General features: G+C 39.8%; 2 protein-coding genes and 1 pseudogene across 2 annotated transcripts; 2 read left to right on the top strand and 1 right to left on the bottom strand.

Annotated features, from left to right (window-relative positions):
* The first annotated feature begins 10557 nt into the window (after positions 1–10557).
* Positions 10558–12549, top strand: LOC112177541 (annotated as a pseudogene).
* An 838-nt stretch (positions 12550–13387) lies between these two features.
* LOC112179017 (SNARE-interacting protein KEULE) lies at positions 13388–22168 on the top strand. The gene is made up of 21 exons (XM_024317314.2): positions 13388–13634; positions 14278–14336; positions 14937–15018; positions 15658–15736; positions 16336–16386; positions 16498–16594; positions 16721–16753; positions 17378–17503; positions 17580–17771; positions 17863–17946; positions 18037–18135; positions 18233–18306; positions 19498–19594; positions 19962–20087; positions 20172–20267; positions 20345–20464; positions 20543–20620; positions 21169–21359; positions 21563–21653; positions 21743–21832; positions 21927–22168. Exons 1-21 carry the CDS (start codon positions 13562–13564, stop codon positions 21978–21980), a joined length of 1992 nt encoding a protein of 663 aa, XP_024173082.1. The 5' UTR covers positions 13388–13561; the 3' UTR covers positions 21981–22168.
* Positions 22169–23457: 1289 nt separating this feature from the next.
* On the bottom strand, positions 23458–24194 carry LOC112178810 (major strawberry allergen Fra a 1.08). Its single transcript, XM_024317038.2, has one exon. It carries the CDS (start codon positions 24106–24108, stop codon positions 23626–23628), a length of 483 nt encoding a protein of 160 aa, XP_024172806.1. The 5' UTR covers positions 24109–24194; the 3' UTR covers positions 23458–23625.
* Between the last annotated feature and the right edge of the window lie 1505 nt (positions 24195–25699).

Below are 25699 nucleotides of genomic sequence, written 5' to 3'. Positions count from 1 at the left end.
TAATCGGTTAGAGGTTTGGGCACAGCGTGGCTGGGCCGCTCCAAGCCTTCTTTTGCGAGCGTGAGACCCCACTGTGCTAGTTCAGAGGCCGTCACCCCTGTGGGGCGGCCCTTATCATCGATGCCACTAACTTGCAATGGAGTAATAGGTTCCAAATAGTATCTGGCATCTACATAATTCGCGGAGACCGGAAACGGACGGGGATCTGCTGGGACCACCTCTGCCATGTCTGTTTCGCTATTCCACATAACCAACTCTTGGTGAAGTGTTGACGGTACACAATAACTCCGATGGATCCAATCCCTGCCCAGAATGGCGCTGTAGGCCGCATAACTATCCGTCACAAAGAAAGCATACACTCCCTCTGCTGGTCCGAGTTTAATGCGCAAGAACAATAACCCTAGGGTTTTGGTTACAGTTCCTGCGAAATTTTTGAGCGCAAGAGAGGTGGATTGGATTTTCTCCCGCTTGATTCCGAGCAAGTGCATGGTCCGAGTAGTGACCACATTAACGGCCGCCCCAGTGTCAATCATGATTTTGCTGACCTTGATACCGCTGATATCTGCTGTAATGTATAGCGGGCGCATGTGCTGGACCATGGCTGGCGTTGGCTTAGAGAAGTGCATGAGTCCCCCTTGTCTGGGACCTCTGTTGGTTCAGGTAAGGCCCCGTCCTCTACAAGTGTTGTAGCTGCTGAAGTGACCTGCAATGGTTGTGTACCCTCTTCTTCGATCTCCACGCATTCCTGAGCAGCGACTGGCAAGGCATATTTTGCGGGGAGCACGTAAACCATGTTGCAAGAAACCTCATCTGACTCAGTGCCCCTATGTCGACAGCCAGTTCCAGCTTGGGTTCTTCCAACAGGGTATCAGTCTGGAACTGTCGAGCCAAGCGGTCTACTAACGATTCTTCTGTAAGGCCCTTTACCTGGCAGTGTTCAAGCCCCTGTGACTCGAGTTCTTGCTCACCTACCGAAGGCGCCGGATTTTCGGGTCCCGTACGCTCCTTTGGGGCGGAAATGACTACACTTTGGACCTTCTTGGGTCGCCATTGCAAGGTGCTAACCACTGTGTTCTTGCCCCCCAGCCTGTCGAAGACTGAAGCCTTTACATCCGGTGCTTCATTAGAGAGCCTGCGCCTGACATGCGGTCGTTGAGTAGGCGAGCTGTTCCTTTGGGCAGGCGGTGGCGAGCGCTCTTTAGTAATTTTGCAAAAAACACTGGGTTTTGACGCCCCTATTAGTGAATTTGTCTGTCTGTTAAGACCACGTGGAGGTCTCAACGGTTTGGAGGCCAACGCCTCCATCTCTTCCTGGTATTGTTCGGGCGACTTGACCAATTGGGAAGGTTTTATCAGGCCCTGATCTAAAGCCTCTAGAGCACGCTTGGCTTCGCCGAACCTGCGCTGCAGCTTTCTCTTCCGGGATGGACTAATCTCCACTGCCTTCCCCTTCTCCCTTGTGTACCATCTGCCTTCTTTGATAGGATTAGCTGATGCAGGTGGTATATAGGGCTTGGTCAGAACATCTTTGCAACCGCTTCTGGTCTTTTCCTGTTTCGGTTCGCTGGCGGTTGCTTTCAACTTCATGAACAAATTAGAGTCTCTGGGGGATGGTGGTGATGTCACTTTCTCCCGTTCTCTCGGGCTGGCAGGCTAATAGTTCCTCGACGGGGAGGTCCACTTGACTGGTGGCAGGGAACCGAAATGAAACGTCTGTTCGACTTCCTCGTGCGGTATTTGGATACCACACTCCTCTTTACATCGCTAACACAGAATCACGGATGAGGCCTATTTGGTCGTCTCCGTTCTATCCTTAATTGACACCTCATCTGTGGTGGACCTTAGACCTTGTTTGCTCGTGGCCAGATCCAGCGTTGGTTTCCTCTACAACTTCTTGTCCCAATCTACATTGACCATATTGACCCCGGTGTCAGGGAAAGGGTCCACATCAACCAGTGCTGCAGCGGTGACTGGAGCTTCTACCTGCAAGCTGCCGTTATTAAGCCAAACCTGTATTTGGTCCTTGAGCTTCACACAGTCCGCAGTGTTGTGGTTCCACAGGTTATGGAACTTGCAGTATTTCTTTCCTTTCAACTGCCCTGGTCGCGGAAAAGGCCCGAAATCAGTCTTCACCATCTTTGCAGCAATCATTTCGTCGAGGATCTCGTGAGCCTTGTTGGCATCATAGGTATATGCCGCGAACTCTGGTTTGGTGAAGGCCATCGACTTGAGCTTAATAGGTTCCTTGGAGATCTTCAGCTGTTTCAAAGCCGGGTTTTTCTTCCCGGTCAGTTCATAAGCTGCTATGTCATTGTCTTCGTCTTCTTCATCGTCCTGGCACCCTTCTCCAGTACCGCGATTATAATAAGGGTCGTAAGTGGTTGGCTGGTAGTTCAGGGCCGCTACCGTACGGTGTTTACCGGGCACATACGTCCCTTTGGACGCATTCTTCCTTGCATCCGTCTCTCGAAGGAGATGCTCAAAACTGCCTACCTCCGTGATGAGTTCTCCCATCGACTGTATCATGCTGCCATGCTGCTTCTTTCTTTGCCGGGGCTCCAGGCCTTTAACCGCCAACTTGACCAACTCCTTCTCGGGCAGAATGACATTCAGTTTGGCCTTCTGGATTTGAAAGCGCTGAAGATAGGAGACTGCTGACTCCGTAGGCTGTTGGGCCATCTGAGTAAGAGAGGCCAAATCGACCTCAGGCTCAATATTCCCAAATGTTTCCCGGAAAAGTAGTTCCATCACCGGCCAGTCTGCCACTGTCCCTGGCCTAAGTTTAGAGAACCATCTGAAAGCAGCGCCAGATAGGGAAGTGCCAAAGATCCTGCACTTGAGGACGTCGTCATTCTGATATTGGCCGCATTGCACCCTAAACCTGGCCAGGTGAGTGGCCGCATCTTTTGTGTCTTCCCCTGAAAAAGTAGAAAAAATAATGTTCTTATAACCTCGAGGAAAAGGTGCGAGCATGATGTTTGGCGGGAAAGGTCCCTCATATACTCCATCCGGCTGGGCCCTAGGGTTTGCCAATCTAATCATCTCCTCAACCTCCTCACGCCTCACATATTCTGGGCCCGGGGGTGGAGGAGGTATCACCGCAGCTCGGTGAACAGTTTGTCCAGGGGTTGTTTGATTTACCATCGTTGATCTTTCCCCAACCTGCACAATGCGGGTAGTAGCTTGCTGCTGGAGAGTCACTGCGGGGATAACTTCTTCCTTCGACAGAGCGGTTATCTTGATCGGGATACCAGTTTGGTCGAGTGCATAATAGCTTCCCGGCAACTCTTGATACACCACCTCTGCTCCGTCGCTGTCGTACTGGACAAAAGTCACAGGCTCTGACGCAGTCCCTGCACCCCTCGCGACTTGGTGTTTCTTGGCGGTCTGTCCACTTGATGAAGCAGTCTTCTCCTTGCTGCCAGGAATGACCAAGGCCTGCTCCTTGTTCTTTGATGGAGTAGCAGCCGCAGTAGCTGACGAAGAACCAATGTTTTGGTTGGCCTTTTCGCGCTGATTTGGGTGCACATACTTGCCCGAACTGGACGGCTGGGCAAGAGAACCAAGGATAGTATTAGGATCGCCTAAGGCCGAATGCATCACCTCTTTCGCATGGTTCAATTCGGCTCTCTGCATAGCCACTTCAGTTGCCAAGTTGGCCCCATCCTTGCGGAGATCTGCTATGTTTGATGCGGTTTGCTTGGAATGGTCCGCTATGGCATTCAGGATGGTCGTATGACGCTCATTTTGTGCGGCAGCGATGGTTATAGCTTGCGCCTTCAAGGTGCTCTCTGTCTGTGTGACCTGCTGCCTGGTATTTTCTGCATAGAGAGTCATACGCTGCTCGAACTCGCGGAGGAGCCTTTCTGATTTTGCGGTTTCCCGTGCGAGATCTGCGTCCATCTTCTTGCGATGATTCTCGACGTTCTCCATGAGGATCGCAATTGTCTCGTCAAAGGTTGCTCCTTCCGGGATAGGCTTCGAAACGAAAGCCTCTTCCTCATCACCGCCCACTACAGTGTTGACAGTGGCGGAATCAACAGGCTCGCTGGCCTGATTAGTACTGACGCTCTGACCCTCAGTCGCGGTCGAGCGATTCTCACCTTGTGAAGTTGACATATTGGGTGATTGAGTCTGCAGAGAGAATCGTTGCGTCACTTGTTCCTCAGATAGACCACGACAGTCCGCACGAGAATGCGATCTGTAGCTGGAGGTCTTATGCTTTGGGCAGCTAGCGTAACCTTTTTGGTAAGGGTTATCGCTGGGCTTCCCAATGGTTGCGTTTAGAAAGAAACCCTAGTTTGTGTCCCACTGGGTGTGCCAAAATGTTTGGCTCCAAAACCAGCTGGTGTGCAAACAGTCTCTTTTGGGCGAGTGGTTGCGCAGGCGTGCCAGCACCGCGGGGTGCAGTCGTTGGGGTAGTCCCGTGACCTGACTTCTTCTTCAAGCGCTGTGGACGAGGAGAGCACCAACCTCGTCACAGGGTTCTTTTCTTGCCTTCCGGAGAAGGACTTCTTTGCCTTACACGGGTAAGGGCTTTGGATGTGGTTTCTTTGCGTTCACCAAATCGATACTCAACTTGAAAGCCGAGCAGAGCAATCACTGGGAAGTTGGAGAGGAACACGGGTTTGCTAAAGCGTGACTCTAGCTTCGCTGGAAGTAACAGTGGCGGTTGCGCTCGCAGTCGGCTCCTGGGGAGACTAGGACTGGAAGTACGGTCGCCGGGTTGAACTGGTGAGGCTGACAGTCGGCTCGCGGGGAGACTAGGACTGGCGGGCGGTCACCGGGTTTCAACGAAGTTGAGGGTTTGCTCCGGAGAGGCTTTGCAATCGCTGGGATTGATTACTCAGAGAGATTAAAGGTCAAAAATTCCTCTCGTATCGTGTTTAGCCTCTATATATAGGCTTATTGTACTTATTCACTTCCCTAATAGGAATGGAATACTATATCTTGGGCCACAGTTATTGGCCTTGAATCAAATCAAAACTCTTGATAGCCTTGATATTATTATGGGTGATAACTATCCTCTTCTATCGTCGCTAGAATATAGGCAAGGATTAATTGCCTCTGTGAAAATCCTAGATACGATCGCTGGATGCAAGCAGTAGGATACTCACGTATTAATTGCAAATATATCTTTACGCCCCCATGAGCGCTCAATTAAGGACGATATCTTCTTATGAAACACGGGATGAGCAACACCACAACCCAAATCTGTATAGTCCCACTTTTGGGCCGCAGATATCGGCCCACTGGCTCAAACCCACTAAAGGATTTTGGCAAAATTACTTTTGGGCTCAAACACATATGTTATTTTAGTTATCAAACACAAAGATTCATTATTCAGGATCTCAATCAATTTATATACACAGACCCCAAACTTCCAATGATTATATATTAAGATAGTTTGGGTCAAATTGATGGATGGTTACCCATTTCTCGACAATGGGGTGGATGATAGCCCACCTCAACCCCATTTTAGTCGTCCCTGGGTTTAGCTTCTTCCCTGAACATTCCCTTATAATAAAATATTTATCTCTAACTTAGTAGATAAATGGGAACCAAAATGTTTCATTGCATTTGGATAATTGATAGTAGCACTACACCTAAAACTTGTAACAACTTATGGTAGGCTCTGGCAGTACTTGCCTTCCTCCATCTTCGCTTTTTCACAACATTTTTGAACACTTCATTATTTTTTTAATTTTTTTTTGAACTATTGAGAAGGCTAAAAATAATGTCCATAGACGTTTTCTTTTTCTTAATTTTTTTTTTTGAAGAAGAGTCTGTGCGACTACCCTCAAGTCTTGATTAATGAAACTACATAATACATTTGGGGGGGGGGGGACATGATGCCTAAACCCCTTATTACAATATGCATCAAGAGAACTTCCTGAGATTATAACAAGCATCTCAACTAAAACAATGTATTCTAGCAAGCACCAACTAGCGAAGAGTACTCTACTGGCTACTCTATTCGCTTTACAACTGTGGTGACATACCGGAAATATAACTCTATTAAGAAGAAACATCATTACAAATAACGCAGCTTTCCTACTATGTTGCTACCGAAAAAATCCAGTGACACTTAGTTTCACCTTGCCACTAGGAGGCAGCGACCATTTGACCAAGCAAGGAACTCGCTGCCTACCTAGAGCATACACGTTACCACCACTAAGAGGTTGTGACCATTTGCCAATGCAAGGAACTTGCTGCCTACCTAGAGCAGACACGTTACCGCCACTAAGAGGTTGTGATCATTTGCCAATGCAAGGAACTCGCCGCCTACCTGGAGCAGACAAGGCACACAAGGTGCACAGACCGACACGAAGCCCAACTCGTCCTACCAAATTGAATTACATAATTTAGTCTAGTTTGATTATGTTTTCTATCCCTAGTTGGATTATGTTTCTGATCCTAATAGACTTACTTTGACTTGTCACCAATTCCTCTCCTTTTTCATTTGGTCCAAAAAAAAAAAAAACTAATTGTTTGTTTTAAGGACGTTGCTTAATTTGATTCCTAATGTCAATTAGAATTCCTTTTTTTTTTTTTTTTTAATAGAGGGCTGGTGCGGCTGCCCTCAAACCTTGAATAATGAAACTGTCAAATACAAGGGGGACATTGAGCCTAAACCCCTGATTACAATAAGAATATAGAAAACATTAACTATTATCATGAGTCTCTACCACATAACTATATTCAACTAGGCACCAACTAGCAAAGAGCACTCTATTAGCGACTCTATTTGCTTTGACATAGCGGTGACATAACGCAAACATAACTCGATATGTAACCCGATTACAACATAGCTTAATTACCATACACATAGCTTTCCTACTATGTTGCCGCCGGAGGATAAATCCAACGACATTTAGTCTCACCCTGCCATTAGGAGGTAGCGACCATTTGACGAAGTAAGGAACTCGCCGCCTACCTAGAGCAGACAAGGCACTTAGAGTGCATACACAGGAAAAAAGCCCAACCAGCCCTACACAACAAATGTAGGAATTTATTACTCGCAAAACTGGTAACAAAACTAAACAACTGAAAAAAATAAAAACTATAAAGAAAATAGCAGCCTGGTCTGGGCCCAAACTGTGAGCCCAAGCCCAAGCCTTAGAAGCAAGGAGAGCCCAGCCAATAAGCCAGGCCCAACCTAGTTCTGATACAGCTCCACCGCCAAGCCGCAGAACCTGTCGCACCACCACCTGCACCGTCAACACCATCCGCCCTGTCACGCCCCTGATTTTTAACACAAATAAAAAATCGATATACAATCCCGTACTTATATATGCGTGATCGTTCAGCCATCAATACAAAATACCTGTAAACTTTTTTCCCTTTTTAAACATACATATTGATGCCCTGAACCCACTGTGTCAATATTGACCCGCTGCACAGAGTCATATACTACATAAATTTACGAATTAAATTGTCAACACAAAATAAAAAGTAAATGCTCCTCTGAGTTAACTACACAACGGAAGTCCTTATCAACTGTAAAATCACAAAAATGACTTCCTACTGTATAGCTGTAAGCACGCAATCTCAGTTTCAGCCCCGATTATCCTAACCTGCAAGATTAAACCCTACACCGTTTGAATGTTGCACCATGTTGTCACACAACAAACCAGGTAAGCTTTTGTAAGCCCGTATGAGTAACTCAAAACAAAACATCACACAACGCAATCCAAAACGAGGAAAACCTTTCAACTCGAGAATAAGAAAACATACCATGCTTCCCAAAACAATACTCTGTTCCCAAAAGAAAACAACGAAAGTCACACCATGACAAAATCATATAAATCGTTAACCTAACAATTCAAATATGATAAATGGATCCAACCTGGATAAAACAACAATTCGGTCTAACCTGGAAAAAACATCAAATCGGTCCAACCTGGACAAAACAACAAATCAGTCCAACCTGGATAAAACATCAAATCGATCCAACTTGGACAAAACATCAAATCATATCAATTGTTAACCTAACAAATCGAATATGAATCTTTGGTCCAACTTGGACAAAATATCAACACACATCAATCATATCTATCGTTAACCTAACAAATAGAATATGATTCTTTGGTCCAGCCTAGATAAAATATGTACCCAGGAGTCTTAAGTAACCTACTTAAATCCATGAGGTATGATGGTAGACAGAGTAGAGCTCTAACTGAATAGTAACCTGTCACTCGGCCAAGGTTCAACCTTACGATATAACATTGCCTGAGGATGCAACTTGCAACCCCGGATCCTTAGGCCAACCTGACCCTCAGATCAAAACATTAAATGAGTCGCACTAGACCCAAAATGTTAAATCAAATTAAATGGAGAAATCACAACCTGTGACTCTCAAATCCTCAGACCATCGGTCGTCAGATTAAAACATTTAAAATGGTCATACCAGACCTGAAAATGTTACCCAACCCAAATGGAGAAATCACAACCTGCAACTCCCCAAATCCTCAAACACTTTTCAAAACAATAGAAATACCATTTCCCACCATAATTGTTTTCCGAGAAGTCACATCACAAAACGAGAATGAACTCATCCACACATATATATTTCAAGTAAATATATATATATATATATATATATATATACACACGTAGTCATCCGCTCAGGAATGTCTACTAATACCAACTATAGTTTGCAGTTAATAAATAACTCTCAAAACGATAAGGATATTCTGTTCGTAAATATACCTTGTGAGGTTACTCATCTCAGAATCCCGCTGCGTCTTCTATACAGAACCGAACTAACACTCACTCTAACAACTCGTCCAAATCACCAATGAACTCAAATCAGTAACGATTCACAAATGATTTAAGTCTGAAACCCCTGTTTTGAACTAAAATTTCAAAAGTGACGCCAATCGAGGCGAAACCACATCCGAGACCACCCATGTCTCCTGAATACTTCTACGATCGATATGCCAAAACCACAAGTCGATCGGATAGTCGGATCCTCACAGATCTATAACCGAAACTATTGAAATCACAAAAACCCTAACATGCTCATACGATCTCCAAAAATTACAAACAATATATCGAAATGCTCGTATGAACGAGTAGATCAAAATCAGGAACAGAAACTATCCCTGAGGTGGCCGGAAACCGTAGGAAAACACCACCACAGTGGCGGCGGCGCCACCAATCCAAAGTCAAAATTTAGCAAAACCCCCAATACAAAAGTTCTTCATCTCAACTTCAATTACAACTTTCATAACTACACCAAAGTCCAATTATACACCAATCGATCAAATTTTACCTTAGAACAAATCGGGCCGATTGAAACCCTAGAATTTCAAATCCAAAATTCAACCTCCACACTTTGAATCAATGCAAGCCACCTTGTGGAAAGCATCTACGTCCTCTAAGCTCCAAAAGCCCTCAAGAATCACCAGCAAAGGTGGCCGGAATCTCTAGTTCCGACGAAGGCGATTTCATCCCCGACGCGACTTCTTCTCGGCCTTGCAGCATCCACCACAGCTCGAATCGTGAAGAATCACTTCCACAGACGTGTAGAGGATGTTGAGGCGAAGAAAGCCCACTTGGAATCCCGTCCGATGGTGGCCGGAGGAGGAAGAACGAAGCCAGCAAAATGGCTGGGCTGCGCGCAGGCTCGGGAGAGAGAGACTAAGCTCGGGTTTCCTTTGTGGGAAATCTGGGCTCTTTTGCAATTTTCTCAAAAATTTGTCTTTTTATACAAAAATAGAAATTTTTTCCGAAACCAATAACTTCTTCATACGAACTCCAATTCTCGAGTTCCACATATCCACGAACTCATATAGAAACGCTCTACAACTTTCATGAAGGAAATTTTCAGAGATACCCAATGAATAAAAAGTCAACCCTTGCTCCCCCTAAAATGACGCTTCTTGAATAATTATTCGCCCAAAACACTTCCGCTCCATCCACGAGCCACGAAATCGTCCAATAACCACCAAATTAATCCCGAAAAATCCTCAAATAATAAATAAGAATTTCAGAGGCATCACACGCCGTTTGTCAACCCGATCACCACCAGCCCAGCCATCCTCCATCTTCAGATCGGATCCAGAAAGATCGATAATATCAACCCAGATCCGCCAAACACCCTTCGACTCAACCCTCGCTGCAATCCAAAACTTGACCCAACCGGTGACGAAACCAAGCAACGGCGCCCTCAGCAACCAACCCCACCAACCGGAACTAGATCTCCACTCGACAGTAGCCGCAATCTCCTCCTCCACCTTCCTCAAACCGCAGAAGCCCAGATTTAACCTCCTGCAATTGAGGACACCACTTCCTCCACCGACGTATAGGTGGAAACAACGTAGCCCGTCCGACGACAGAGCTCCGAGGGCACGCTGCCGGACGTCAATTAGAATTCCTTTGTTTGGTGAAAAAAGAAATACTTTGCTACATGAAAACCCAAACTGCATCAAACTGAAGCATCAATTCTGTTTCTATATATAGTGTAGTATATCACATTCATCGATTATGTGAAAACTTTTTCCCTTTGTATATACAGTATTTGGTCTAAGTTGTCTACTCATATAGATGTTAATGGCTATGGGCGTGTTGAAATTGATCTTCATAGAAATTGATCTTGGAACAACTTACTCATGCGTTGGTGTTTGGCAACATGGGCGTGTTGAAATCATAACCAATGATCAGGGCAATAGAATAACACCATCCATATGCTGCTTTTACAAACACTGGGCGTTTAATTGGTGATGCAGCTAAGAACCAAGTCTCAATGAACCCCTTCAACACTGTTTTTGGTAAGTTCTTCATATTTTCTATTATAAATATAATGTGGCAGTTTCATTAGTGTGATGCTGAATCGTTTGTATGTATATTATTGTTCTTCATACTTGTTACTTTTATTAACTTTTTATGTTTTTCTTTAGATGCAAAGCGCTTGACTGGAAGAAGATTTAGTGATGTAAATGTAAAAAATGACATGAAATTATGGCATTTCAAGGTTCGTGGAGTTAGGGACAAACCCATGATTATGATCAATTATAAGAATGAAAAAAAAGCAGTTTGCCGCTGAGGAGATATCTGCAATGGTTCTCAATAAGATACGTGAAATAGCAGAGGCCTACATCGGATCGACGGTAAAGAATGTCGTTATCACTGTCCCAGCATACTTTAATGACTTACAACGTCAAGCCACAAAGAACACCGGTGTAATTGCAGGAATGAATGTTATTCGTATTATCAACGAGCCAACAGTTGCAGCCATGGCCTACGGTCTTGATAGAAAAGGCACCAATATTGCTGGAAAAAACGTTCTTATTTTTTATCATGGTGGTGGTACTTTCGATGTTTCCCTTCTTAAAATTGAAGAAGGTATTTTTGAAGTGAAAGCTACAGCTAGTGATACTCATCTTGGGGGTGAAGATTTTGATAATAGAATGGTGAACTATTTTGTACAAAAGTTCCGAAAGAAGTACGAAAAGGACATTAGTAATAACCCCAAAGCACTAAGGAGATTGAGAACATCTTGTGAGAGAGAAAAGAGAACTCTTTCTTCCACTATGCAAACCTGCATTGAGATTGAATCTTTATTCGAAGGTAATGACTTTCACTCGACAATAATGAGAGCAAAATTTGAAGAGATCAACTTGGATCTATTTATCAAATGTATGGAGCATGTGAAGCAATGTTTGAGAGATACTAAGATGGACAAGAGCATTGTTCATGATGTTGTTCTTGTTGGTGGGTCTACAAGAATTCCCAAGGTACAACAGCTATTGCAAGACTTATTTGATGGCAAGGAGCTTTGCAAAAGTATCAATCTGGATGAAGCAGTTGCATATAGTGCCTCTATACAAGCTGTAATTTTGAACGGTGAAGAAAAATATCGAGAAGGTTCATGACTTGATCTTGCTGGATGTCACTTCCTTTTCCCTTAGTGCAAAGCATTTTAATGGAGAAATGAATGTTGCTGTCCCAATAAACACTATCCTCCACACTAAGAAAGAAAAAGGTGAGACAAATGTCGGAACTGGACAAGTATGTATGAAGTTTAAAGTGTACGAGGGTGAAAGCGCAATAGCTAAAGATAACAGATTGTTGGGTACATTTAAGCTCAAAGGCCTCCGTCTTGCTCCAAGGGAAACATCTCAGGTCACCCTTTGCTTTGAGATTGATGCCAAAGGGATTATGTTTGTCTCTGCCGAGGAAAAATCAACCCGGAATAGGAGCCAGATTACACTCACCAATAACCACAAAGGTAGGCTATCATAGGAAGACATTGAGAAGATGGTAAAGGAGGCAGAGAAGTACAAGTTAGAGGATCGGGAGAAGAAGAAGAAAATGGAGGCTAAGCTTGCATTGAAAGATTATGCATCTAACATGGTGGACACAGTTTCTAACATCCTAAATTTGAACGAAGCAGACAAGACACAAATTGTAGATGCAGTTGAAACAGTAGTCATGTCATGGCTTGATGAGAATGAGAACAAACTTGCTGAATGTGAAAATTATGAGAATGAGATGAGAAAACTTGAAAACCTCTGCAATTCCATGTGGCCTAAGATGAACTAGGGTGCTGGCCATACTAGAATTCGCCAAGAAAGGAGCTGTTTATTTTTTGTAAGAGTATATCTCAATCATTACTTATCTATTTAGTCTTGATTAGTATGTAGCTCGAATGTCTAACTGTCGAGTTTGGTTTTTATTTTTATCTTCGATCTGAGTGACATGAATGAATTTGGTCTCGAAATATTTTCGAATCAAACATATATATTTGTAAGAGATGGAATTATAGGAGAGGGAGAAGGTGAATGGGTCAAATTGATTCTCTGTTAAGCAAATACCTAGTCCATTCTCCATAGACGTTAAATAAAAACTAGTAGATAGGTTTTGATACATGTAACCTTGACTATGATCTAGAAGATCGAACGAATTTATTTCCTCTCCCTTCAATAGAATACTCATGAAGAACAACATTCTCCTTTAAAAAAAAAATCAGAGGCTAACAAATTGTAGAACTAACCATAATCACCCACTCATCCAAATTGATTCCATATTATGGTCAATAAATGAATTCTATATTGTTTTTTTTGATAAGAATGAATTCTATATTGTTAAGAAAAACATTAAGCTTGAATTACAGCAAGCTGACAACTCATGGCAGGCCAGATTATATATCATAATCAAAAAATTCAAACTAGAATCTCCTTAAAAATTCAAAAACACTATCAAATGAAGCAAAAACAATAAAAAAGGAGGGATCAAGTCATTTTCCTATATCCCTCAAAGCCAAAACGCGAAGTTTCATTAGCCGGTTCAACATTCCCCCGCACACCTCAAAGTCAACACGTCAGCACCCGTAATAAAAATCGTCCCTTTTCGTAATTAACTTCCCCTTTTAAGAAAAAAAGGATCTATTCTCCCATTTCTTCTCTCTTTCTCTTCTCTTCTCTTCTCTCTCCGACCTCCGTCCGTACGCGATCTCTCTCTCTCTCTCTCTCTCTCTCTCTCTTCTCTCTCCGGTTTCTGTTGCTAACGATTCGATCGGAGATAACGAAAGAAACAAAGAGCTTCCGGATCCGACATGTCGTTCTCCGACTCCGATTCGTCGTCCTACGGCGCCGACTACAAGAATTTCAAGCAAATCAGCCGTGATCGTGAGTTCCCTTCCCTTCCTCTCTATCCTACTTACTTCAATTTCTTTGATTCTGAATTTTGATGATTCGAGGAAATGAATTCGTATGCTGTTTGGTTCGGATTGATATGGTTAGTGAAGAATGGTGGTGATTAGTAAAACGGAAGTAAATTTTGTGAAGCTGGAAGTTGAATGATTAATAGAGTTAGTAATATGTAACTGCAATTAGTAATGGTAGAGACTTTAATTGTTACCGGCTGCAGCTGGCTAGCTAATAGGGATGGTTAAGCCGAGAGGCAGATAATACGTGTAGAATGTGGCAGGGAAACTTTTTTCTGATATGGTGCAATGTGCACCGGACTTCAGCTGTAGGGAATATTTGAATAGGGAGATTGCGGAACTCGGAAAATTTTGGTTTATCTCTTTTTAATGACTAAGAAAACTTGTTATGGTTTTTGCAGTTGCTTTGGTTTATAATTTTTTTTATATTTTTGTTAAGTTACTGTAGATTATAATTGGTTGTGTCACTTGTCATCAATGTATATATCAGTGTTGTGAGATTGTTGTTTTATATCAATGGCGGCTCCGTGGCATTACCATTTTGCTGACTGGTGGACTGTTTATTGACCCTGCTTTGTTCTTTTTCTTAATTTTTTTTTGTTCAGGGCTATTGCATGAAATGCTTCGATCTTGTAAATCAGGGGACTCAAAATCAACTTGGAAGGTACATACAGCTTGTATATGTGATGTCATTTGTAGTACAAAGTTTGGTATCTGTACTTCTTGTGGATGTTTTGGTGGATGCATGCTCCTCTCTTCATTGTCTACAAACACAGACGTGTGTGTGTGTATGTAGTACCATGCAAATATCCATTGATTTTTGTTTACATAATTCAAAAGAGCTTTTATATGCTTCGTGGACATGTTATAGGAATGGGATACATTTTGTTGGTTTTGTGTTTATAATTGATGAAATAACTGAAGTTAAGGACTCTTAAGTGTGTTTTCACATTTTATGTAATCTGGAATAAATTGCAAGTGAATGATTCAATCAAACCTTGTAGTTTTTCTTTAATAGGTTGGGAAATTTCAAAAGGTGCTTGCTTTGGGGTGAAAAAATGTTATCTCTTTTATTTTGTAAATCCATATGATAAGTTGCAGTACATTTACTTTTTATTCTGGCAAGTATCTCTCTCTCTCTCTCTCTCTCTCTCACACACACACACACACACACACGCGCGCGCGTGCGCGTTCTTGGTTGTGTTCCTTATTATGACACTTTTTTGTTTACTTAGCATTTTCATGTCGTCCTATATATCTGCAGGTGCTGATTATGGACAAACTTACTGTCAAGATAATGTCTTATGCATGCAAAATGGCTGATATTACAGATGAAGGAGTTTCATGTAAGAATCAAAAGGGATTCCTCTGTAAATTTTTCCTTTTCTTCTTGTTCTTTTTCTTTTCTTCGATTGTTTTGCCTTCCTATCAGCTTTTTGCTCTATTGATTCTATTGTCAGTGGTATGAACAGAATGCTGTGTTATCTTAATATTCAATGACGTCATTATCTTCCTCTTTATTCGTCTTTCACTGTGTATCTAGCTGTAAAATAAAGGGGTGCATGGTATTTCTTTGACTACTTGCATCAGAGGTCAATACATCACTTCACAAACACACGCGCGCACACACACACATTTGGTTATGAAATACATCACATGTTCCATTGTTGGTTTACCACTATTTTCAAAGCTTAAGATGCTAGAATGTGGTCCAAGAACTGCTTCATATGTGGGTTTTCTCTACATAATCTGAGCCCAGAATGTGGAGTTGAACTTGTCCATATAGGATGAACTTGTTCTAGTAGAAGACTACTATACGAAAGAAACTTTAAATATAATCATAACCAAGATTACAGAAAAGAGACAATATATCCTGATTCTTAGTCTTATCACAAGTATTCTTAATGGGAATATTTTCCAAATGTAGGTGTGACTTTAAAAATGTTTTACTTCTGCAATTGACTGGTATTCATATTATCCTGCAGTGGTTGAAGATATATATAGGCGAAGGCAGCCGTTGCCCTCCATGGATGCTATATACTTTATGCAGCCGTCCAAAGAGAAGTAATACGTTCTACGTTTTTTTTTTTTTTTTAAATGTTATACACTATCACTGTTTTTAACTAAGAAGATTGACACCACTTTTTTATTGGTTTGCCAATTTTATTGTTGTGACTGACTATCTGACTGGAAATGATTGGGTTTTCTGTGGTTATTTCTATCTGTTTTGTGTGTCATTATGTTTTTGTCATTTCCCTTGGCTTAAAGTTATAAATGATCTTACAGTTGAGATACTGAAAAAAAAAAAATTCAAACTATTGGATCGTCACGATTTCAGAACTAAAAACTGTCCTTTTGTTGGATTGTCACTACTGATTCAGTTATTCTCTGTTCTTACATCATCTATGTCTGGTGAAATTTCCTTTGATATGTCATTTTCGTTCAACCAAAAACAATTTCCGTCTCTCATTCCTGTTCCTGATTATATATCAATGCACATGTTTGGATTATTTTGGAAGTAGGATGTGAAATAACAAAATTTCCCAGTTACAAAAGTATGACAATTTCAAAGATTATTGGAAGCATTGTAGGTTTCCTGTTGGGTTTTTACGTCAGGCCTATAGATAAAAAGCTTCTAACTCTCACTATGGTGTTAATTGCAGTGTTATCATGTTCTTGTCAGACATGTCTGGAAGATCACCATTATACAGAAAGTATGTGTAGGGCATTTGTTCTTTTGTTTGTTTGTTTGTGTGTTTTTTTTCTAATGGGAGTCCTAATCTTTCAATGCCCTCTCCCACATTTTGTTTTTTCCGTCTGTGTAGGGCATTTGTTTTCTTCAGTTCACCGATTCCAAAAGAATTGGTCAGTCACATCAAGAAGGATGGAACTGTCTTAACTCGCATATCTGCTTTGAGAGAGGTTGCAATTCTTTCATGGGAAATTATTGTTCTTAGATTGATAAGATTGCAGAACTTTATGTATCAGCCCCAGTTGCATCTTGCTGTTTAGGAGTTCTAATTTATTCTAATTTGGATAATTGTGCAGATGAATTTGGAATATTTTGCTATAGACAGCCAGGTATGTGGTACTACTTCAGCAATTCATTTAATCCTGTCTGGATTATATGTAGTTTTTACTAATGTTCTTGTAAAATCCATTTTTGAAAGATAAAGTTTGACAACTGATCTACCAAAATCTAAGGTTCAGTCTATATAAGTTAGAGGATGCCAGATCAGTACGGCTATAGCACCTTATATTTCCCATAATGTATGAATCAACGCACTTTTGGCATTCTAGTTTAGAGTTAAACATGTCAAACATGATTAATTATGTTTTAAGGCTTTACTCAAGATTTTACTTGCATTCAATCATTCAATAAAGTTCTTGTCTTTTCAATGCCATAATGTGGTCAGGGATTGTAATAGTTCTTTTTTCCCCTATTAGTTCGACATTGTACAGTACTTTGTGGGTACTTTGTGGTGGAGGCACAGCCTATTTGATAACCACACCCGTTATCTTATTGTTGTCTGGATCCCTATTTTGGACGCTCGTTTATGTTTTTTGTAAAAATAAATGACACTCAAAGTCATAACTTATTTACACAGTTCCATTACTCTAAATATAGTTAAAATTGTTCCTGCATTGATTTTATTCAAAAAAAAAGGTTCATTGTTTATCTAATTTGTGATTTTTGATGCAAAGGCTTTTGTAACCAACAATGAGAAGGCTTTAGAGGAACTTTATGGGGATGAGGAGAATTCACGCAAAGGTGTTACATGTTTGAATGTGATGGCAACTCGAGTTGCCACGGTTTTTGCTTCTTTAAGGGTACATGACCTATTGTTTAATTTTGGTTAAAGATTTTTTGAAAAATTAGCAGCTAATATTTAATCTAATTTCTTAGGAATTTCCTCATGTGCGATACCGAGCTGCCAAGTCACTTGATGCCACCACGATGACAACTTTTCGTGATTTAATTCCTACAAAGCTTGCTGCGGGGATCTGGGATTGTCTCATGAAATATAAAAAAACAATTCCGAACTTCCCTGAGACAGAAACATGCGAGTTGCTTATCCTTGACAGATCTGTAGATCAGGTTTTTAGGTGCATGTGTTGATTATACACACATATCATATTTAGGGCATCCTTGTCATTATTATAATGGATATTCTTATTTGAACTTTCAGATTGCACCAATCATACACGAATGGACGTATGATGCCATGTGTCATGACTTGCTAAATATGGATGGAAATAAATATGTGCAAGAAGTAAGTTCAAATAGCATTTAATTATGTATGCTTTCCAAGTTTTTTTTTTTTTGGTCTCTAGGTTAGTTTATCATGTGATTTCACATGCAGGTTCCTGGCAAAAATGGTGGTCCACCAGAGAAAAAAGAGGTTCTCTTAGAGGATCATGATCCTGTCTGGCTTGAGCTTCGCCATGCACATATAGCAGATGTATGTCCTGTGCCTGTACTTATCTTTTTGGGTTTTCCTATAAATGAAATTAGTTCCCTAGTTCCCCTTTTCATTTAATCACCATTGACTGTGACAGGCTAGTGAACGGTTGCACGATAAAATGACCAACTTTGTATCAAAGAATAAGGCTGCACAAATGCATGGGTCCAGGTTAGTGTATTTGTGAAAAATTAATTATCACTTACGACTTTCATGATTTTTAGATGCCTTCTAAATTGCTATTTGTTTCCTTCAGTATGTGATATAGATATATTTTAATTCATCAAATGCCTTTTGGTCTTCGTTCCTTGTGTCTATCTTATGTAGTTTTAATTCTGTTCTGGCTCATGATTTGGAAGGAGCATTTTTGGTTATGATTTTTTTGACTATTTTTCGGAAATAGTTACATACTAAGGAGTGTTGTTGTGCACTAGATTCCTGTAAAGATATCCATACATGTAACACTGTAAAAGTTGGACTTGTTATGAAATCAGAGCAACCAAAGCTCTCACTTCATATGTGCATATAGTTGCTTCTCTGGATTTTTCTTTTCCATGATTTGCTTTATCTGGGCGCATATCTTCCAAGATAACACAACTTGGCAGCGTTAATCCTTCATTGTGCAAATCATTGATACATGACCCGTGACGTGTGTACCTACCATATCTTAAGTCTTTTATTGGAGCTTGGGATTTTCCTTTCTGGTCTTCAAACCCACCTTTCTCTTGTTACTAATATGTGGGCAAATACCGCGAAACGCTGAGCCTCAGTTTGTGTGGTCTTTTAGTAGAGCATTCATTTTTTTACTTAAACTAGACAGAATGAGCTTGTGTGTGAGAACCCTATTGTGTGGGGGTTGGCGTGATATAAAGTTGATACAAAATTATTTTCTAAGTCAACAAATTTTGAGATTTTACTTGAAATTGTTTAGTTCTAAGTACCTTACATGTCCGGTCTGGATGTTAGTGACTGCTTCAACATTTCTTATGAATTGCTCCCTGGGCTGTACCTGAGATGGTTTTCTATACATCAATCCAATTTTCTATTTGGCCCTTGCTGACTTTAGCATTTTGTTTTGTTATTTCTTGTTATTGATATTATATATAAATATGTATTACTCGAATTTCTTTGTACTTGCTGTCTTTTTTTTTGTTATTTCTTGTTATTGATATTATATATAAATATGTATTACTCGAATTTCTTTATACTTAACTTGCTCTCTTTTTTTTCCTCCCCATTTCTTTAGTTTAAGTATTGAACCGTTTATTGGTGTATAAATTTTATAGCATGAGCAAGTCTACATGGTGTCAGTGTTTGACTGTTGTTTTGTTTCTCACCTAAAATGTTCCAACTCTTATATAGAGATACTCACGAACTATCTACAAGGGACTTGCAAAAGATGGTTCAAGCATTGCCACAATACAGTGAACAAATTGACAAGCTCTCCCTGCATGTAGAGGTTAGCTCTTTGAAGTAGTATCTTATTGAAGTATCTGATTCATTAAAATAACCAATTAGATCAAAAGTTTGGCTAAAAATTTAAGCTGTTAAGTCTTTATAAAGACTACATATGACAGTATAAATATAAGTATATGACAATATTTAATGTTCATTTGTCTCATAAAGTCCTTAAATGAGAACATGTTATTCAGCCCTTAATGAACTGGGGATGACTTATATGCATTGTCGCATGTTCTGTAACAAATTATGCTTTTGCCAACAAATCGGAAGTAATGGGATATCAAATGACTGAATGAAATTTCAAATTGTTGACTTTGAGCATGGATATCATGGCTTGAGCCAAATTTTTTTTTTTATTGCTCCAGATTGCGGGGAAAGTTAACAAAATTATCAGGGAGCTTGGGCTGCGAGAACTTGGGCAGTTGGAGCAGGATCTTGTTTTTGGAGATGCGGGGATGAAAGATGTAATCAAATTTTTGACAACAAAAGAGGTAAGAAAACTGTAGAAGTATATATGAAACCACTAGACTCCTTTTCATTATATTTTGTAAAATACATATACCATTTTTCTGCAGGATACAACTGGTGAAAATAAGTTGCGCTTGTTGATGATTCTTGCAGCCATTTATCCTGAGAAATTTGAGGGTGAGAAGGGTCACAATTTGATGAAGGTTGGTACCAGCTGGGGTTAATCAGTATATGTAGTCTTAGTCAAGTGTTCACTTGTTGTAATGTTCGTTGTTTTCAGTTGGCCAAATTACCACCCGATGATATGAAGGCTGTGTCTAATATGAGACTGCTTGGTGAATCGTTAGATAGCAAAAAAAGCTCAACCGGAACTTTTTCTTTGAAGTTTGATCTTCATAAGGTGAATGCACCTATTATATGCTTTTGAGATATTTCAATCAGTTGATAAAATATCTAATAAGAAGCCATTCATTTTCAGAAGAAACGTGCAGCTAGGAAAGAGCGTCCAAATGAACAAGAAACGTGGCAGCTTTCGCGTTTTTATCCCATTATAGAGGTGGTTTCCTCTTTGCAGATCTAAGTATCTATGCAATGATTATGCTGATTATTGTTAGGTGCCATATAATTTGTACACCTATAGAGAAATCTGATGTTCCTGTTTTGGATAATTAATTTACAAAACTTTAAGCAGTCATCTAATAACTGAATTGTTCCAACTAAATGCTTTAATCTTCTTGGGCACTTTCTCTGCTAGCGAAGAGCAATTACTGCATATACCTTTATTTGGTTATGCACTGTATTATTTCATGGTGCTGTTGTTATTAGATGGAGAAGAGGGCTTGGAGCCTTGGAACTGCTTCTTTAAAGCAATAATGTCTGGATTCTAGACTTCATTCCATCTATGGTTATTTATAATTTTTATTCCAGTGAAGAATGCATGAGTAAATTTTCTTTGCTTACTTGTAGCATACCTTGCTAACTATCATAGAAGTAGAACGATTAAGGGATCCCATTGTATACTCATCATTATATCCTGTGAGAGTGAACTATTATGCGCCTCTCATAATCATGGATTACCATATTAATGTCTTTTTCTTCTTTCAGGAACTTATAGAAAATCTTAGCAAAGGTGAACTGTCAAAGGAAGACTATCCTTGTTTGAATGACCCAAGTCCAAGTTTTCATGGGACATCACAAAGTGCACCAGTACATCAGCAACCGGCTGCTCATTCAATGAGATCGAGAAGGACGCCAACATGGGCCCGGCCTCGGAATTCCGATGATGGGTATTCAAGGTATCTGGCCTCTCAAATTGGATAATTTTGTATTTTGGACCAAGTTATTTTCCTCTCTACTGCTGTCTTGTATTTCGTGGTTATGGACAAAATATGACTCCCCCATGATGCATTTTTAAAGCCTCCCATAAATAATTTCCTTTGAATGAATAATTTATTTATTTCCCCTGAACTGTGATTTTATTTTCTCCTGCTGCCGACAGTGATTCAGTATTAAGGCATGCATCTAGTGATTTCAAGAAGATGGGCCAACGCATATTTGTAGTAATAGTAGGTGGAGCTACTAGATCAGAGGTATGGAACTGTTACACATGTCCTTAAATAAGGTTAATAATTGTTTTTTTTTTAGCCTATTGAGCTTACAAATTGTGTTTCAATTTCAGCTTAGGGTTTGCCACAAACTCACAGCTAAGTTGAAGAGGGAAGTTGTTTTAGGCTCCTCGGGTCTTGATGATCCTGCACCCTTTATAACGGTAATGAACTTAATATTTCATCTTCGAAAAGTGTTCCATCAACCTCAGACTGAGTAGTTATTCTGAAAATGCTTGTGGTTTCTTGAACTTGCAGAGACTAAAAATGCTGACAGAGAATGAGCTCTCATTGGATGATCTCCAGATCTGAATGTGAGGACATGCGAATTCTGGGAATGAGATTCTTATGGGTTTTCACTCCAATTGGTAATCATAGAAACTTGCATCACCTCATTGTATCTATTATTCTTTTATAACCCTTAAGAGTTTTGACATTTGATGTAAAATTCTGCCTTGTGATATTAATAGATGGAGCTTCAGCTTTCCTTTTGTTCTGTATATTACATTTGCTCAAGTGTATGATCCTTTTTAAGTGATTGGAAACCATAAACAATTAGAAACTCAACATGCTATGAAGTCTAACAACATAGCTGCTTCATCACAGACAGTTTAAAGGGATCACTGTTTGCGACTATCCCATATAATGTCACTAATTAATTTCCTATCTACTTCTTCTCTGTTAATGTTGTATTAACTTCCTTACTTGATTGTGCTCCTCTGTTAATGTTGTATTTGTTTGTAAGCTCAAGAACATGAACGGAAAGCATGCTAAAATAGATGGATTGAAAGCGTTGAGCCCACGACATCGCTAACAATATCTATTTTACAATAAATATTCATAGTCTGTTCATCATACGGGGTAAGGAGACATAATTTCTTTTATTGAGAAATTCACCAAAGCAATGAGATGAATGCTGAAGGAATTATGGGTCTCTTGGTGCAATCGTGCTCGAATTTAACACTGATTAGATTATTAGTTCAAAACGAGCATTTGCTATAATAATTAATTCCTATGGATTAATATGCAATTGAAAGTCAAATTATTTTACAAATGAAACAGTATGTGTTGAATTAAATTAAATTAAACTATATCATATATTCATATTAATCCGTTGGTCTCTTAATTTGTGGTCAGATGCTTCATTTTTGTTGCTTCATTACTGAATAATTGAAGCACGACAATATTTGCAGTTTTCTAATCACATAATAGTATCTTTTAGTCAATGTTCCAGTGACTGAAATTAATTTGGCCGTAAACCTTATGATCAGTAGCCATGCTATTGTAATTAACTTCTGAAAAATTTTCACATTATTTGTAACGATTTAATTTCTTCCAACATTTCAGAGAAGCATCATTCCATTCGAACAAATTTACGAGAGCTTGCAACTATATGATTAAGTATTTGGGGTGAGTTTGGCATTTTCTTTTTTTGAGAATTGGGCTTGTGCGAGTATATCTTGTAAATAAACAACTCATTCGAAAATGACACGAGCAAGAAAAATGAAATGAAAGTGAGGAGGATAGTAACGGAAGTTGTATGAATATAGAATGAGGAATGTTCATTACATATGAACAGTGAAAGCCTTGTCATGTAGAACAAATTCATGTGAATGAAAATTACTGACAAGAAAAGAATAGGACTTAAAACTTTTTTAAACGTTCAACAATGCAAAAAAATTAGTGTGTGAGCTGAATTTAACTACGAAAACAGATAACATAGGAATAAAGATGTCTATGCAAATCCAGGTTGCAAAAATGATTGCTGCTTTCTTTATTGAGATTGAAATCAAATACAAGTATATGATGTACCGTATCATAAGAACTCAATCAAAATGCATGATCAACTTCACACCAAAAGAAAAACAAAAACGAAAGCCACACAAACATAGAAATGAGGATACATGATTGTTGTATCTAGCATCTAGCTAGTACCATAGATAGCTAGATAGAGTTCTTAGTTGTAAGCATCAGGGTTAGCCAGAAGGTGGCTCTCAATAATCTTGAACAAACCAGCAGCCCTTTCTTTGCCAGCCTTAACATGCTCTTCCTTGATCTCGACGTCACCCTTGGTGTGGTAGTTGCTGGTGCTCTTAATGAGGGAGCCTCCGTCGGAAGATGCTACCAACTTGGTCTCATACGAGATCTTCTCAATTTTGTCTGAGATAGCATCTCCTTCAATCATGCTGTACTTGTACACAAAGTTCTCCTTGTCAATTCCGTCAATCTGATGCTTCACGTAGCTGTATTCACTTCCTTCCCCGAGGTTGATCTTCTTGATGGTTCCGACACCTCCATCTCCTTGAAGAATCTCGGTACTCTTAACTGCTTGGGGAGCAATCTTGGGAATGAGGTTGTCTGCATCCAGGACGAAGGCCTTGAACAACCTGGTTGGTGGGATGACAGAGGTGAACTCAGATTCATAAGTGAAGACACCCATGATGATGACTTAAGTTACTAATTTGATGGAAAAACTTAACAAGTAAACTTTGGAGGTAAACGGTATTAGATGTGGGAAAGTATGAGAACTTGATGTGGTATTTATAGCCTTCGAGGAAGTAGATCTATGGAGTGTGGACGAGGGCTTTAAATTTTTCAATAGCTGTAGAATTTTGATTATATGCATGTGAAAATAGGGAATATAATTTTCAATTCAGGGTGTGAATTCAATACATCAATCTTTTAGTCAAGTCATCCTAGTTTGAAGTTCTGGAAGTACAATTAGTCGATCTTGAGGTACGGACAGCCAGGGGAACTGTGAAAAGTGAAAACTCCGACGTTAGGTACCGACCCATTTCATTCCAACTACGTAGTAGTCTCACTGTCCCAGTAACAAGCATGGCGAGTTTCTATATATATATATCTCCAAATCTCCAATGATTAGTGTTTTACCCCAGTACTCCTTGAGAAAAGGTTATATACTTATATAATTACCACAATATCAGAGAACAGTAAAATGAAAATAAAATAAAAAAATAAGATGATTTTTCCGGCCTATCAGAAGCTTCCATCAAGACTTGAAAGCTCGAGTCTCGTTCAATAATGGCAGACAACGGTCAACATTTCCGGTTTTGTGTTTTAAATATACGTAGGGATTCATATACTTAGGTGGCAAATACAAAATCAGCCCCAAAAATCATACATTCATATGAAATTAAAAAGAGAAATGGTCTGTGAACCTGGATCTCTAACACACTAATTTTATGATCTACTCAAGTAGCTTAGAACTATAATTTTAGTTGAGATTAATTAGCATAATGGATAATTAGCTGAGTACTTCTTTATAAACTTATAGAGCGCCTTCTTTGACTGAAATAATGTCCAACTCAGACAACTGAAAAAGCATGATCGATTTCCTTTTCTGATATATCTTTTAGAAAGTAAGTACATACGATTTGCTCTAAATGTTAATAAAATGAAATGGGAATGGAACGACGCAATTAATTCCAATTTCATATATGAAATGTTGAAACTCCAATATTTTGGAACTGGACTTCATTTCAGTCCCCAGTATGGACATTCCGTAAACTGAACTTTAGACTAGTTTATTTCTGAAATAGACCCCTAGTGTACAAGGTGAGAAGTGACCTAAGGATGAAGAAACGATCACAGTTTATAAAGATTGCAGCATAGAGTCGGGTGCCCTGTTTTCAATTGCAATTCGTGGCTCTGTTTTGGTTGGTAAGAAATGTGGGGGAGATGTTAGAAATTCTAGCCCTCACTAGATCAGATTATGGCACTGAATTAGTCACTTGCTTTGTTCAAAACGGGGGTGTAAAATCAGTACTTTCAGTTAAACAGTTATTATCCTACTTACTCAGGAGTCGGGAACCAAACAGAATGTTGAATTTTCTAGTTTGGTGATTATGTACCGTCAAAGTCCCACTTATTTGTGGGGGATATGGGGGGTGAACCAAACAGAAACGGTAGTGATATCTGTGGTCACAATTTTCAATCCTTATACTTTGAGTTGGTAATAAGGCTAATCATATACTCAAAGCAAAATTACTCACTGAAAAGAGTGTTTCCTA

The sequence above is a fragment of the Rosa chinensis genome, chromosome 7 (genome assembly GCF_002994745.2).
Source record: "Rosa chinensis cultivar Old Blush chromosome 7, RchiOBHm-V2, whole genome shotgun sequence".
In the NCBI taxonomy this organism is placed as follows: domain Eukaryota; kingdom Viridiplantae; phylum Streptophyta; class Magnoliopsida; order Rosales; family Rosaceae; genus Rosa; species Rosa chinensis.
The sequence above is the reverse complement of the archived record's forward strand: the minus strand, read 5'-3'. Positions and strand labels throughout refer to the sequence as shown.

Bases quoted from the DNA above. Each gene is read 5' to 3' on its own strand.
- LOC112178810 (XM_024317038.2), bottom strand. From the start codon at position 24,108: ATGGGTGTCTTCACTTATGAATCTGAGTTCACCTCTGTCATCCCACCA.
- LOC112179017 (XM_024317314.2), top strand. From the start codon at position 13,562: ATGTCGTTCTCCGACTCCGATTCGTCGTCCTACGGCGCCGACTACAAG. The intron at 13,635-14,277 runs GTGAGTTCCCTT...TTTTTTGTTCAG, and splicing joins CAAGCAAATCAGCCGTGATC to GGCTATTGCATGAAATGCTT. The intron at 18,307-19,497 runs GTTAGTGTATTT...ACTCTTATATAG, and splicing joins GCACAAATGCATGGGTCCAG to AGATACTCACGAACTATCTA.